The sequence below is a fragment of the Chrysochloris asiatica genome, unplaced genomic scaffold, assembly GCF_000296735.1.
Source record: "Chrysochloris asiatica unplaced genomic scaffold, ChrAsi1.0 scaffold00172, whole genome shotgun sequence".
Lineage (NCBI taxonomy): Eukaryota > Metazoa > Chordata > Mammalia > Afrosoricida > Chrysochloridae > Chrysochloris > Chrysochloris asiatica.
The window spans coordinates 739,435-755,555 of record NW_006408690.1 but is presented as its reverse complement, the minus strand read 5'-3'; the positions used below and the strand labels follow the sequence as shown (position 1 = coordinate 755,555).

Here is a 16,121-nt window from a genome sequence, read left to right as displayed (position 1 = left end):
AAGGATGAACCTTGAGGACATTATGCTGAGTGAAATTAGTCAGTCACAAAAAGAGAAATACTGCATAGGACCACTACTGTAAAAGACTAAGAAAAAGAAACCATACTAAAGGGGGGTAGGATTTCCAAGAAGCAGCTGGTGAGCTTCAACCGCCAACCTTATAGTTCAAATGACTTTGCAGTCAGGAGCATTAACCCACAGCGCCACACCAGGACTCCAGAGAAGGAGTTATGCTTGTTAAAGTGGAGGGTTAGCAAAAACAAGAAGGACCCCTGATGACATGGATTGACAACACAGTGGCCGCAGCAATAGGCTAAAATGTAACAATTGTGAGGGAGGTACAGGAGGAGGCAGTGTTTCACTCTGTTGTGCAGAGTTGCTCTGAGTCGGACTAAACTCGACAGCATCTAACAACAATAGGGCGATCTAATAGTTTTGTTCTTTTAAAAAGACAATACTTATAATTAGAGATCACATACCTACTATGTATTTACACATACAATGAAAAATGTTAGATGAAAAACAAAGCTAAAACAAAGATCGCTGCTATGTGCATGCAGATTGAGAATATGTTTCAAAACATGATGTTGAGCGGAAGGAAAAAAATCACAGAAAGAATACATGGAGTATTAGTTCCTTTATATGAAATTAAAACAAGGAATATCTATGAATATTTGTCTTTAAAGATAGATTCATATGTAGTAATAGTTCAAACAATCCCAAATGATTAAATTCAGGATAGTATTTACCTGATGAGATAACAGAGCAAAAGGGACAGAAAAAGGATTGAAGGTGGGCAGACATTGTTGTTTTTAAGTGTTGCCAAGTTGGTTTTGACTCATAGCGACCTTGTGCACAATAGTACGAAACACTGCCCGGTCCTATACCAATGTCACAAGTCCATTGCTGCTGTCCCTGTGCCAATCTATCTTGTTGGGGGTCTTCCTCTGTTTTGCTGACCTTCCACTTTAACAAGCATGATGTCCTTCTATAGGGATTGGTCTCTCCTGATAATACGTTCAAAGTAGGAGAGACGAAATCTGCCCATCCTGGCTTCCAAGAAGCATTCTAGTTGTACTTATTCCAACAGTCCATGGTACTTTCAATACTCTTCTTCAACACAACTCAAATGCAGCAATTCTTCTACGGTCTTCCTTATTCACTATCCAACTTTCACAAGTATATGAGGTTATTGAAAATACCATGGCTTGGGTCAGACACACCCTAATCCTCAAACTGAGATCTTTGCTCTTCAACACTTTAAAGAGTTCTTGTGCAGCAGATTTGTCTAATGCAACACATAGTTTGATTTCTTGACTGCTGCTTCTATGAGTGTTAATTGTTGATCTGAGCAAAATGAAGTCTTTGACAACTTCAATCTCTTCTACATTTACATGGATGTTATTTATTAGTCCAGTGGAGAAGAATTTTGTTTTCTTTACATTGAGGTACAACCCATACCAAAGGCTGTGGTCTTTGATCTTCACCAGTAAGTTATTTTAAGTCTTTTTTGCATTCAGCAAGCAAGGTGGTACCATCTGCATATCGCAGATTGTTAATCAGTCTTCCTCCAATCCTGATACCATGTTCTACTTCATGCAACCCAGCTTCTCAGATTATTTGCTCAAGGTGCAGATTGAATAAGTATAGTGAAATAATACAACCCTGGCACACACCTTTCCTAATTTGAAATAATTCGCTGTTCCCTTGTTCCAACAACTTACCTCTTGGTCCATGTACAGTTCCTCATGAGCACAATTAAGTGTTCTGGAATACTCATTCTCCACAATGTTGTCCATGGTTTGTCATGATCCACACAATCGAAAGCCATTGCATAGTCAATAAAGCACAGGCAATATCTTTCTGGTATTCTCTGCTTTCAGTTGAGATCCACCTGATGTCAGCAATGACACCCCTTGTTCCACATCTTCCTCTGAATCCAGACATTAGTAATGGTCTATTGCTTAATGTGGGCGATGGGGACATAGCTGGAGGCATTATTATTTACATTTCCAAGTAGATTGTATACATTCTTTTTGTTCTTTTAAATACTTTATCATTTAATTTAAAATTTTCGTAAGACACCTCTTTAAAAGGTTTTCATAGCAGAAATTTGGGGGTTGTTGCATTTTTTCAATAATCATCTTAAACATTAATAGTACATACTGGCTTATTAAACTGAGTTTATTCAACATGTTGTAGGCTCCTACAACATGAAGACGAGTTTAACTTTGTTGATCTCATTGTTTCTCAAACCTAATGAATCACAACATCATCATTTTTTTTAATAGAATGAAAAGTGAAACCATTTTGGAAAGTATTGTTTTAGGAATCCCTTTTTCTTTCTCTGTCTCTTGCACATGCAAGGCATCTCTAGATTGCAAACAACATCTCCCTATCTTCCTTCCCAAACTCTTTTGACTTAACCTTGATACAATGCCAAACCTGGCATTGATGGTTCTGTTTCTGGGATACTGTCAGTGAGTGTTATATGTCAATTCTGAGTTGAAGAGAATCCATGTACAGCTAAAAGACCAAACAGCACAATTCCATCTGATCCTTTCTTTCCCCCATGACACCAGATAAAGTTGTTGTCAATTAAGGAGTTTTTTTGTTTTGTTTTGTTTTGTTTTTGTTTTGAAGTGGACCTCTTTCCATTAGAAACTCAGCACTGGCTAAGTCACCAATTAATTTTGCATCTGCTACCACAGCACCATTAGATGCTAATACATTTGCTCAACCACAGGGTATTGTGTGAGGGTCATGTACATGACTTCTGCCCTTAGTCCTGTGGGTTTATTTAGCGCTTAGCCCCTGGTTTCTGCAGCTGTGTCCTTTCAGTGACTGCTTTATGGTGGCCAAGAGAGTTGAGGTTTGCTGCCAGTACTCTGAGATCTGGAGGAACACATGGACACATTATTCTTGTATTCTGAAGCTATCCAATTCCTGTTCCGGTCAGATGGCAAGATAGTGGGAGGATATCTCTGAAGCAGCTCAGCACTTACTGCTGGTGATATTACTCAATGCCTGACATTATTTGCAAGCTAACCAACTTAAATCAACCAGCAGTGTGTTCTTTGTGCAAGGTTAATTACTATTGAAAATGTAATAATACAAAATATAATTCTGAGTCTAGCTCTTAGCTTTATCTATAAGAACTACGCAAGCCTTTGTTTTCTGTACTCTAAGACTGCACGTTGGATCCAGTCTGTTTCAAACAAGAGGCTATGAAAGGAACCTTGGTGGTGTAATGATTCAAGCGCTTAGCTACTAACCCAAAGATGAGCGGTTCCAACTCACCAACCACTCCTTAGGGGAAACATGTGGCAGTCGACTTAGATTTATAACCTTAGAATCTCCATGGGGCAGTTCTACTTTGACCTATGGGTCACTATCAGTCAGAACCGTTTGCCTTTCGGATGTGAATTGAATACTAAAGAGACTTTTGCTTAAGTTGGATTTTGGGTTACAGTTATTTGTGATGCTATTTCTTCTATATTTATGAAGAATGAGAAAAACAAAAGCTCCTCAAAGCAAGATTCTTTTTTTAGGCTAATATTAAGATGAAACTATCTTGACACTTTTTTTTTTTTTCTGTACTTGTAATGGCTTATAAAGTGTTTTGTTCAGCACTAAGGAAAAGCAAAATACCATCTTCATTATTACTGGCCTTTGGCCACAATGGATTTCATCCAGATTCCAACCACTGATTCTCTGACTAACAATCTCAGTCACTAAGTTTCATATGTTTCTTTATTCCAACACAATTCCCAAGCTGAAAACTTTTTATAGTTTTTCACATTTCAGGACTCAGAAACAGTGAAATGCACATCTGTATTTCAAATTCTGTATCACTGAATAAATGGTTCTGAAGAGCTCAGTAGACTGACCATGTTTACACTGTAGTTGGGACAGAAGATAGAATTGAAAATACAGGGAACCTACAATGGAAAGTGATAAAGAGAATGACAGAAAAATGCAAGTCTACCTTTAATTGTTGTTGTTAAGTGCCAGCCTGTCCATTCTAACTCATAGCAACCCTGTGTACAGTTTCTGAGGAGCAGCTATTGAGTTTGAACTGCTGACCTTGAGGTTCACAGTCCAGTGCTGATTCTACAGCACCACACCGGGACTCTAGCACACTTGTAATTACTTATTATTAAATTTTCAAAGATACATACCTTTATCCTGACACTGTTTTGAAAGGATATCAGGAACTAAATCGTCTGAGCAAAAATACCCGTTTTTGAGAGAAAATCCCATTATTTAATCATTTTCTCATTTTTTCTGTATGTGTTCTCATCCCAGACCTAACTTGTCTCAAGATTTTAACTGTCCTTGATTGCTTACCCTACAACTTTACAAACATTTGGTCATACATTTTCACATCATCTCAGATTAATAACACTTTATGGTTTATAGCATTTCATAAGGACTCTCTTGTATGTTATCTAACATTAATTTCATCATCATATGCAGTGGAGCAAAACTGTACCACCTCATTTAAAGATGAAAAAAAATGAGTCCTATTACACTGAATTTGTAGTTTATCTGCTAAGGTCATATGGATTATGACTAGAAAAAGTCTGAATCCTAGTCCAAAATTGAAACCATCACCACTGTTTCCACATTTTCTCATTGCCCTTAATAAAAACTATATACCCCTTATGCAAAGGAACCCTGGAAGTATAGTGGATTATGAGCTGAGCTACTAAGTACAATGTCAGTAGCTCGACTCTATCAATCACTCCATGGGAGAAAGATGAAGCTTTCTGCTCCTTAAAGCTTTACAGCTTGGAACCCCTATAAAGAGTCACTATGAGTCAGAACCGACTGGGCACAAAACCACCAACAGCAACTCCTTAAGGAAAACTCCCAATTTCTTCATTTTACCTGGTCCCCGTAACAACGAATGAATTTTGTACTCTGCATTCCACTAGATTGTTGTGGTTTTTATGAGGTACTCTCTAGTGAGTCAGAGACTCCACAGCACATAACCACCACCAGTTAGTTTTGATTCATGGTTACCCTGTATATGGTGATTTCTGATGCTGTAAATATTTGTGGGACTATGAAGTTTCATCTTTTCTCCCGTGGGTTTGAACTGCTGATCTTGTGGCTAGCAGTGCTGTGCTTATCCTACAGAGCCATCAGCGCTCCACTAGATACTTACCAGAAATTTGAGGTCTGAAAGGAATGTTTGCTCCTAAATCCTCAAACACAAGCCTAGGAATAACGCCTATACAGATGAGTTGCTATTATCCTTAGATATTTGTTTTTGCAAATACTACCCTTTTGTGGTATCAGATATACTGCATTACATTAATGCTATCCCAAGAATCCAAGTATAACCGAACTACATGAAATAACATTAAAATATGAAAGATAATAAAATAAGTCTAAAATGTTAATACTATTTGTGTCTCTTTCTGTGACCATTGTTCTACATAAGATGGTCTGAGTGTACATTCAGATGCATTTCTGTGGTCTTTTTGAACCAAGTTACATTTATTCCTTATGAAGTTTATCTTTAAACTAGTAGCTTTCCTGAGGGGAGATTTATCTACCATTTCCCTAACTTCTACAGTGCTTACATTGGACCCACAGTTCGTGTTAAAAAAAAAAAAAAACTTATATCTTTATATGGTGGTGGTATGCCATGGAGTCGGTTCTGACTCATAGCGATCCTGTACAGGTTTCCAAGGTTGTAATCTTTACAGGAGCAGAAAGCCTCATCTTTCTCCTGTGGAACAGCTGGTAGTTTCTAACAGTTGACCTTGAGGTTAGCAGCCCAGTTTGTAATCACTAGGAGCTCTGGTAGCATAGTAGTTATGAATCGGACTGCTAACCTCAGGGTCAGTAGGTCGAAACTACCAGCTGTTCCGCAGGAGAAAGATGAGGCTTTCTGCTCTTGTAAAGATTTACAACCTCAGAAACCATGTACAGTTTGCTATGAGTCAGAACCAACTCTACAGCACATAACCACCACCGCCATATCTTTATATATACTATGTGAAATATGTGTAGCAAAACATAGCCATCGTTTTAATATGTATAATTAAGTGACATTATCTATATTTGCCATGTTGTACAACCATTACTTTTCCAAATTTTCTCATGCTCTTAATAAAAACTCTATACCCCTTAAATAATACCCCCAATTCCTTTTCTGCCTGCCACTGGTAACAACTAAGGAATTTTGGACTCTATGCATTTGTCTCTTCTGGATATTTCATATGAGGGAGCTTCAAAAAATTATCTTTTAATTTAATTTTTTCATGAACTTTTTGAAGCCCCCTCATCTAAGTGGGATCATGCAATATTGGTCCTTTTTTATGTCTAATTTGCTCCACCTAATATAATGTTATCAAGGTTCATTCATACTGTAGTATGTATTGGGACTTCATTTCCATCTATAATGGAATAATATTCCATTGCATGTGTGTACCACATTTTGTTTATCCACTCATTTGTTGATGGGCAGTGGGCTGGTTTCTGTCTTTTGACTATTGTGCATGATACAGCAACTAATATTTGCATGCAAGTATCTGTTTCAGTCCCTGTTTTCAAATCATTTGGGTAAAGGAATGGAAATGATGGTTCATAAGATAATTCTAAGGAGCCCTGGTGACACATTGGTTAGAAGCCAACTGCATACTAAAAGGTCGGTGGTTCAAGCCCACCAGCTGCTGTGTGAAATAAAGATAAGGTCATTTGCTTTTGTAAAGATTTATACCCTTTGAAACCCTATGGGGCAGTTTTATTTTATCTCTTACGGTTGTCATGGGTCAGACTCAACTAGATGACAATAGATTTTCCATAGTGGCTCTGCCATTTTAGAATGTTAGCAGAGGTAGATAAGGGTTCCAATTTCTCCACATACTTGCCAACACTTTTTTAATTTTCCATTTTTCTGATACTAGCCGTTCTAGTGGTAGTGAAGAGATCCCAGGGCAGCACAAATAGTTTGTGCTCAACTATTAACCTAAAGGTTGATTGTTCCAACCCACCTCGCAACTCCATAGAAGAAAAGCCTGGTGAATGACCTACTTCTGTTAAGATAGCTGTTGTTGTTAGGCACCATTGAGTTATTTCCAACTCATAGTAACCTATGTACAACAGAAGAAAGCATGGCCTGGTCCTGCACCATTCTCACAACCATTACTATAATTGATCCCATTGTTATTGGCCCTCTGTCAATCTATCTCATCCAGCAGCTTCTGCTTTATCTCTAACCCTCTGCTACACAAGATGATGTCCTTCTCATAGAATGGTTTCTTCTGATAACATGTCCAAAGAAAGTGAGACAAAGTCTTAACATCCTCACTTCTAAGGAACATTCTGGCTGTACTTAGCCAAGAAAACACTGTAGACCAGTTGTAATTTGTACCATGGGATTGCCATGAATTGGAATGCACTTGATGTCAAGGGATTTTTGTTTGTTTTTTAGTGGGTGTGAAGTGATATCCCATTCTGGTTTTGATTTGCATTTCTCTACTGTCTAATGGGAGTCCTGGTGTGTTGCTGTGGGTTAATGCGCCAAACTGTAAAGCCATTTGAACTGTAAGGTCGGCGGTTCAAGCTCATTAGCTGCTCCTTGGAAACCCTATACAGGGTCGCTATGGGTTAGAACTGACTCAACGGCACTTAACAACAAAAATGTCTAGTGGGAGTGTGGCACTGTAGGATAAGCACTGGGTTGGTAACCATAGGTTGGCAGTTCAAACTCACCAACTGCTTTTGGAAACCCTAAACAGGGTGGCTAGGAGTCAGAACTGACTCAATGGCACACAACAACAACAATGTCAAAAGACACATGGTTAAGTGATCAGCTGCTAAGCAAAAAATAGCTGGTTCAAACCTAGTAGTTGTACCATGGGAAAAAAGAGCTGCGGATCAGCTCCCTTGAAGATTATACCCTAGGAAGCTGGATAGGATAGTTCTGCTGAGTCCTATAGGATTGCTCTGTGTCTGAATCAAGTCCACAGTGCACAACCACTACTGTGGTTGAACATCTTTTCAAGTGCTGGTGGTCATTTGTATATCTCCTGTGGTAAAATGCCTGTTCAAGTCCTTTGCCCATTTTTAAACTGGGTTGTTTGTCTTTTTGTTGTTGCAGTGTGGGCATGCTTAATATATTCTGGATAGTAAGTTCTTATCAGACATATGCTTCCCAAATATTTTCTCTCAATCTGTAGGTTTTCTCTTCACTTTGCTGATAAAGTACTTTGATGCACAAAAGTTTTACATTTTGGTGAAGTCCTAATTGATTGTCTTATGTTGGTAGTTCTTTTGGTGTTCGTTGGTATCTTTTGACTTGTGCAGAGCAACAACTCCCGTGACATATTATAAAGTCCCCTACCCCTAAAGTGGCCCATGACAAGATATTTATAGGTAAGTGTGATATTGATGCAATAAGATGGTAAAATGGGATGCCATAAAAGGTGTTTCCTGAGACATTTGAATCACACTTATCTGGGTGTCTCTCAAAAAAAGGCTGATTTCTGGGTCCCACCACACCTGACAAACCAGCTCCCCCTGATCATGACACTGACAGTACTTTTCAGTTCCTGGAGATTTTGGTGACATTGTTCTTTCTAAATGAAAATAGAAGATGGTGTTTTGTCTTTGGGGAAAAGAAGTGATAGGCAGACGATAAAAACGAACCTCTGATAATTGCTTAAAGAAAATGTTTGTGCACTTAGGAAAACCAATACAGTCATAAGAGCACATTGCCTAACCAAAGAGGTCCATGGAGCGGTCTTGTTCCAATGCCCTGGCATTTAGGAGAGGCTTTCAGGATAAACAAGGCCATGTCTGACTGACTTAATATTTTCCCAACCTGGAGCGACATTAAAACGGATAGTAACTATTTCCCCCTCAAACCCGGCAGCATCAGCACTCCTCTCCCAGAGGCGGGCAGAACACTTAAGATTAACACACCAGTCGTTTGAAGAGGCCTGAATCTGAGCACTGCTTCAAAACTGAAGCAGGTTGTGAAGAATCTGGCGAGATTTCAAAGAATATATATAAAGGGAAAACAGGACCCTTGAGAAACGGACAAAGAACTAGGATTTTCTGTTGGGAGACGGCTGCGTTTACAGGCTGAATTAAGTAATAGATTCATAAAGAAAAGATTTCTAAACTGAGAAGAGCTAGTGCTCTCAGCAGCAACCTGAAACGAAGTCTGGACTGTATGTTTTTACAAAAATGGTAAAGTTAGATCATTTGTAGAAACCTCTTGTGAATACTGTTAATTCAAGGCCCTGTTTGTAACAGAGCCCAGACCCTTAATCACGGATGTGATCCGACATAAAATCAATAGCATATATCTATCTTCCAAACTCTTGGCGGCCTGGGGATCAGAGAATTTTAATACGCTTCTGGGATACTTTTGTTCACAGCAATACTTGAAGAGCATCCAGAATCGCAGGCTCTCTCGGATTTATTTGGGATAAATGGGCGCATAAAAGTAAGCGGAAAGGAATCAACCAGATTATTAGCTGAAAGCAGGCACAACTGCCTCAGGCAGGGATGGAGACGAGGGAAAGCTAGCTCTTCTTTTAGAAAGTAGGCTGTGGAGCTGGGGTTTTCGCAGGATACCAGCGGGGTGCGGAGGAGTCCCAAGAGTGCAGATAGACATTCCGCAGGCTACGGCGCGCGGGGGCCGCCAGAGACTTGCCCCGGCGCCCAGGGCCTGGGCTCAGGTGGAGCGCGGCGCGGATTTAGCTAGCGCAGCGCCTCAGCTGCTCCGCGAATCGCCAGCGCCTCCTGCGGCCCCCCTCCCTCAGTGGACCAGCCGGGGGAGGGAGCGCTGTGACCTAGGCGCTGGAGCCACGCCAGGCGCGGGGGGCTCAGGCGCAGTTGCTTTCCCGCTGGCTAGCCCAGGGCGGGGCGGCCCCATCCCCATCCCCATCCCCATCCCCCAGCCCATCTCCTTCCCAGATCCTTCCCGCGACCATCTTTCTTTCCCTCTTTCACCCGGAGAAACATGGCCGGGAGCAGTGAGGAGGCGCCAGACTACGGGCGAGGGGTCGTGGTAAATGCAAACTCCCGATTTCGGGGCTGAGGCGTGCGCTCCCCGCCCTCTCTCCTTTTCCCACTCTCCTTTTATTTTAAATATCTTAATGCATTGGGATGAGAGCAGCCCACTGCTTTGTTCTTCCCTCCCTCGGTGATCGGTGATAGCACCAACCTTAAATTCAGCCCTCCCCTTTCCAATCCCCTTCCTTCCAGCGCCCAATCTGACGAAACACCTATTAACCATCCTTCACCCTGTGTTCTCAGTCCTGGGTCTCCTCCGTCTCCCTCGCCCCAAGAATCCGCTATGCTAGCTTTAAGCCTTTGTGGTCCTCCCCACTACCACTAGCCACCGGGATTCTCCTCCGGGAACCCACGGGTCTCCACAGACCCTGCGTGCTACTTTTGTGGGACCCCTTTTCTCTCTTTGTGCCTCCTCCCTGCTTCTCCAGCACGGGCTTGTAGTTTTCCTTTCAAAAAGCATTTTGAGGCTTCTCGAGCTCAGCTAGGAAAAAAGGCAGCTCAAGCGGATGGAGTTTGAGCATTGAAGATTTTGATTCTTGGGTTTGGACTGTGGGACCTCTGGCAAAGCTATCAGCCCCCCTCGTCTGTAAAAGGGAGAAACGATGCATTGAGTCTGTTGAGAGAATTGGAGAGGGTGTATCAAAAATATCTAGTAGAATCGGAGGATGTGTGTTGATTGATTCCTAAACAACCGAGCCTCTTTAACCCTGGGAATTCCCGATGAGGTCCTGGGACAAAATGGGTTCTTGCTCTTGTCGCCACTAGGCTGCATTGCCATGAAGGGCTTCCATAGACCCAGTTGTTTTAAAGTGGGCGACCTCGTATGTGTCAGATTCGAACTGTGCCCTATAGCAAATTTTTTGGAAGTAGATCACCAAAGTGCCTGTGGATGACCTCAAACCTCCAGCCTTCCAGTTAGCAGCTGATTATTAACCTTTACATCAGAACCCACTGCCATCCTGTCAATTCCAATACCGTGTGTTGCTCTTTGGGGATTCTGGGACTTTAAGACCATAAATCTTTGCTGGAGCAGACAGCCTCCTGGCTCTCTCCTGGAGTGACTGGTGGATTTGAACAGAAGACTCTGAGGTTAGCAATCTATTGCTTAACTCACTGTGCCACCAGGGATCCTTCTTTTGCAGCAGAAGATGGTGGCTATTACTTTGCCAGATCTTGGTTGGGTCTAACTTGCTGAACATTAAAGTTCTTTTTTTCAAATACCAGTCTGTCATTCACAGGTTATCAGTGAGTCCGTGGATTGAGGAAAGAAACACTTTATACTAAAACAAAACTATTCGGATTGAAATGTGTTGCTCTGGTATTAATATTATAACAGAACTCTCCTTTCTTCTAGAATTCTTAACGGATGAGGAGGAGTTTGTGTATATATTCATCTCATACATGCTTAAGTGTCTACTCCGTTGGAGACAGGGTTCAAGACAAAGACCCTATCCTCATGGAACTTACATTCCGAAGGAGTGATATAGGCAAGCAGTGTGAAAGCAGATAGTAAAGAAGGTTATTTCAGCTAGTGATGTGTACAATGAACAGGAAAGAGGGAATTGGGATAGACAGTGATTGAAGGGGGTGAATAACACTGATTTTGATCAAATGATCAGAAAACCCTCTCTGTGGTAACATCTAAACCAAGATAGAAAGAGATGGAAGGAAAGTACCATGCAAAGACCTAGAAAAAGATGGCTCTAAAACAGAGGCCCTGAAAAGAAAGCATTGCAGCTGATTTATACTTAAAAAAAAAAAAGAAGAAGAAGAAGAAGAAAATCATTCCAGTTGGCACTGGGAAATGGACAACTATGGGGATGGGTTGGGTAGGAAGAGGGCCAAAGTCCAAGAAGCAAAACCAGGATGTCCCATTCTAGATATGTTGAGTCTGCGTCTAGGATCTATAGGTGAGGGTGCGTTCAGGAGAGTAAATCGACAGATATAGAAAACACAGGCAAATAGAATAGCTGATTTTTGGGAGTGGATGAGGATGCCCAATGAAAGTGGAAAAAAAAAAAAAAAAGAAAGAAACCAGGGTAGGAGCCTGGAAAACCCCCAATGTAAGAGTCAGACAGTAGAGAAGCCAGATAAAGGGACCAAGGCAGTAACAAAACTGGAGAGAGAAGGCAAGGTGGAGGAGAGGGTTTTGTCAAGAGGCTCAGGACCTACAGAAAGAGCAAGTAGGATAATGATGGGAAACAGGCCATCAAATGTAACAATTACATAGACATTAGTAGCCAGAAACTTTTAAACAATTCCATCAGTACAAAACCATATAATACAACAACAGCAACAACAACAAAAATGCTGTCTAGTTGAATCTAACTCAGTGCGACCTCACATGTGGCAGAGTAGAATTGACCTCCATTGGACTTTTTTTTTTTTTTTTTAATGTTTTATTGTGAATTATGTGATAATTCTGGTAGCGTAATGGTTACGAATTGGGCTGCGAACCATAAGGTCAGCAGTTCGAAACTACCAGCTGCTCCGCGGGAGAAAGATGAGGCTTTCTACTCCCGTAAGGATTTACACCCTCGGAAACCCTGTACAGGGTCGCTATGGGTCGGAACCGACTCAAAGGCACTTAACAACAACAACAACATGTGATAGTTTACATGGTAGAACATTAGTTTTACATTCATCCTATCAGTTTATCGTTTCATTGCCATGGTTACAATCCCCTCTATGCATCATCAGCCAGCCCCCAAGTCCAAGTCCTCAGCACACAGCCCTTCTCCCTTCTCTGGGTCTAAAGTGCCCAGCTGCTCCATCTCTCCACATCATTGTCTTTGCCTCCATCTCTGGCATCACTGCTTTTCTGGGTGGAGTCCGGCTCTCCACTCTTCTCCCTTGATGGTTCCAGGGACCTCCGCTCCTAGACTGCAAAGTTAATCACTCCCCTAATTGCTACAAAACGTCTAACTTTACATTTCCAACCCTAACAATCAGTCCTGATAACAATTATTCACTACTGTATCACAAGAGACCTATCTGCATTTCCTTTCATCAGCCCCACACAGACAGATTAGATACTACTCAGTGGAGATTCTACCTTCCTCCACATCCTCTGGATCTAGGTTCCCTCTTGAAAGCTTGTAAGCCAGTCACTTCTTGCCTTTATAGACCCCCACTTTGGGTAGCCAATGTCCAAGTTGCCCATCCCTGTCTACTCTATGTATGGAGGGGGTAGGAATGATCCTCACTGTAAAGATGTGTTCCCTCTTTTGAGCTACTGCATCCATAGGTGTAAGTCAAGTTCATCAAATTGTATCAGATTACTCTTTTTTTCCTCTTCTTTCTTCTTCTAGTTGCACACTGATCATCCAATCATTGAAGCCAGGTCAAGTGGGTATCATCTGTAAGTGTGGGTGTTCTTGTGCATATGCCCTCTCTTCTTATCAGCTGGATGCTATGTCCTCTGTGGCTATGTCACTGACTCTAGCTGCAGAGTCCCCAGATCTTGCCATACTGCTGGCCAATCAGGTCTCCACCTGGGTTCACAGGAGTCTATTGAATGTTGTAGGGTTTAGCTTGCAGCTTTATTGCTGTTTTTCCCTCACTTCCCTTTATCGGTGACGAATGTGGTCACCAATCAGAGCATATATTCCCATTGAGTCTTAGTCTTAGAAGGGGGTTTGCTTTAAGGGGACCTGACCACTTGCCTTGATGTCTCGTGGGCAAGCAATTTGTTTGTTCCTGTAGTAATCAGTTGGTCTGCCTATGTTGTTTTGTGTTTTTCCTGTTGGTCTTTATTTCAAGAAGTATCTTCTGTTCTTGTAGCCACTCCAGGCTGGTCTGCCCATCGTTTCAAGTAGAAATTTCCCACCTCTGAAGATTCTGGATGCTGTTCAAGATTCCACCTATAATCTTATGTAATGCAGAGGATCCGCAGGAAGCCTCCTTCACTGGGCACGTAGCCCCATTTTAGGTATTCCAATCAGTTATAGGCTGAAGATGGACTTACAAACTTTCTATGATGATATTTCTGGTTATTCCTTTCTCTTCCCCTCCAGTATCTATTTTATAATGGCATTCAAGGGAAACCAAGATTCAAAAGACAGCCAAGCATCTTAACATTATTCCCACTTTCCCCCCATTCCAACCATGTCTCAATCCCTTTATCCCAGAGCCCTGTTGTTCCAAGGATGTGCATACATCATTCTTTACCTATGTCCCACTTAGCCCATGCAAACTGGCATAATTGTTCTCCTATCTGTTTTGTTCTTCCATTCCCCTCCCCCTTATGTATATTGCCCCCCTCCCCAACACCCAAACTATCCTGTGCTATTCCCTGCCCTGTGCTCCAACTTCTTCTCCCTGCTTTCACCCCATCCCCACATCCCAGCAACCAGCAAAGAATCTTTCCCCACTTTAGTATGGGTTCTTTTTCTTAGTATTTTACTGTAGTGGTCCTATGCAGTAGTTCTACTTTTGTGACTGACTAATTTCACTCAATATAATGTCCTCAAGGTTCATCTATGTAATGTGGTGCCTTGCAGCTTCCTTGTTGTTCTTCAAGGTAGCATAATAATCTGTACCACAGTTTGTTTATCCATTCTTCAGTTGATGGGCACTTTGCTCTCTCCATCTTTTTGTTATTGTAAATAGTGCTGCTATGAACATTGGTGTGCATATATCTTCCCATGTTGTGGCTCGTATTTTTTGTGGGTAAATACCAAGTAGAGGAATTGCTAGATCATAAGGTATTTCTATTTCCAACCTTCTGAGGAAGCGCCATATTACTTTCCAGAGAGGTTGGACCATTTTGCAGTCCCACCAGCAATACAGTAGTGTCCCAGTCTCTCCACATCCCCGCCAGCACTTATTGTCCTCTACTTTTTTTTATCTTTGCTGTTATTACTGGTGTAAGATGAGATATCTCATTGTTGTTTTGATTTGCATCTCTCTAATGGCTGGTGATCGTGAACATTTCTTCATATGATTGTTGGCTACCTGGATCTCCTTGGTGAAGTGTCTGTTCATGTCCTGTGCCCATTTATTTATTTTGTTAGTTCACGTCTTTTATTACTTCATACACAATTACTTGTCTTCTGGTTTTTTGAAGCAATAGGTCAGACAACACTTGCCACAGTAATGTCTATCAAAATGGCTGGCCATAAAAACTCCAGCACCACATTCATCAGAAGGACACTCCCGATGAAGGCAACTAATTTTGCCGTTCTCATCCACCTTGTAGTATTTTAGGACAGCCAGCTTAACCTTCTTCCTCTTATGCTTATTCTTCTTGGGAGTAGTGTAACACTTCTTCTTCCTTTTCTTAGCGCCACCGCGAAGTCTCAACACAAGATGAAGAGTGGACTCCTTTTGAATATTGTAGTCAGACAGGGTGCGTCCATCTTCTAGTTGCTTGCCAGCAAAAATCAGTCTCTGCTGATCAGGAGGAATTCCTTCCTTATCATGGATCTTGGCCTTTACATTTTTTATTGTATCCGAGGGTTCGACCTCGAGAGTGATCGTCTTCCCGGTTAGGGTTTTTACGAAAATCTTCATCTTGGCGGCGGTCCCACCGCAGATGGCGGATCCGAAAGCCCGTGCCCATTTATTAATTGGGTTATTTGTCTTTTGTAGAGGTGTTGTAGTTTCCAGTATATCTTGGAAATATGTCCCTTGTCTGATATGTCATTGCAAAAGATTTTTTCCCGTTTGTGGGTTCCCTTTTTACTCTTCTGGTGAAGTCTTCATGCACATAAGTTTTTAATTTTTAGTATGTCCCACTCATTTATTTTGTCTCCTTTTGTTTGTGTAGTTTTCAAAATGCTTGGTAGTCTGTGTAGTCCCTGAATTAGTGCCCTCACATTTGTCCCTATTTATTCATTGATGGCCTTCATAATTGTGGGTGTTTAATCCATGTTGAGTTGGTCTTTGTATAAGGTGTGAGGTGAAGGTCTTGTTTCAATCTTTTGCATATTGCTTTCCAGTTCTGCCAGCACCATCTGTTGAAGAGACTATCACCTCCCCATGTGAGATATTTAGGTGTTTTGTCAAAAATCAGTTGGCTGTATGTAGATGGGTTAATTTCTGGATTCTTGATTCTGTCCCATTGATCTATGTAT

At 41.4% G+C, this 16,121-nt stretch overlaps 2 protein-coding genes across 2 annotated transcripts in view; one reads left to right on the top strand and one right to left on the bottom strand.

Annotated features, from left to right (window-relative positions):
- Nucleotides 1-9,969: 9,969 nt before the first annotated feature.
- PRTFDC1 (phosphoribosyl transferase domain containing 1) overlaps nt 9,970-16,121 on the top strand; it is a 175,337-nt gene continuing 169,185 nt past the window's right edge. The window contains exon 1 of the mRNA XM_006871652.1: nt 9,970-10,039. Within this exon, the coding sequence (XP_006871714.1) occupies nt 9,992-10,039 (48 nt within the window). The 5' untranslated portion in view covers nt 9,970-9,991. The remainder of the gene's footprint in view (nt 10,040-16,121) is intronic.
- LOC102831659 (ubiquitin-40S ribosomal protein S27a-like) lies at nt 15,060-15,570 on the bottom strand. The gene has a single exon (XM_006871651.1). The coding sequence runs from the start codon at nt 15,556-15,558 to the stop codon at nt 15,088-15,090; it is 471 nt and encodes a 156-aa protein (XP_006871713.1). The 5' UTR covers nt 15,559-15,570; the 3' UTR covers nt 15,060-15,087.

What these genes read in the sequence shown, in the direction of transcription:
- LOC102831659 (XM_006871651.1), bottom strand. Translation starts at nt 15,558, where the DNA reads ATGAAGATTTTCGTAAAAACCCTAACCGGGAAGACGATCACTCTCGAG.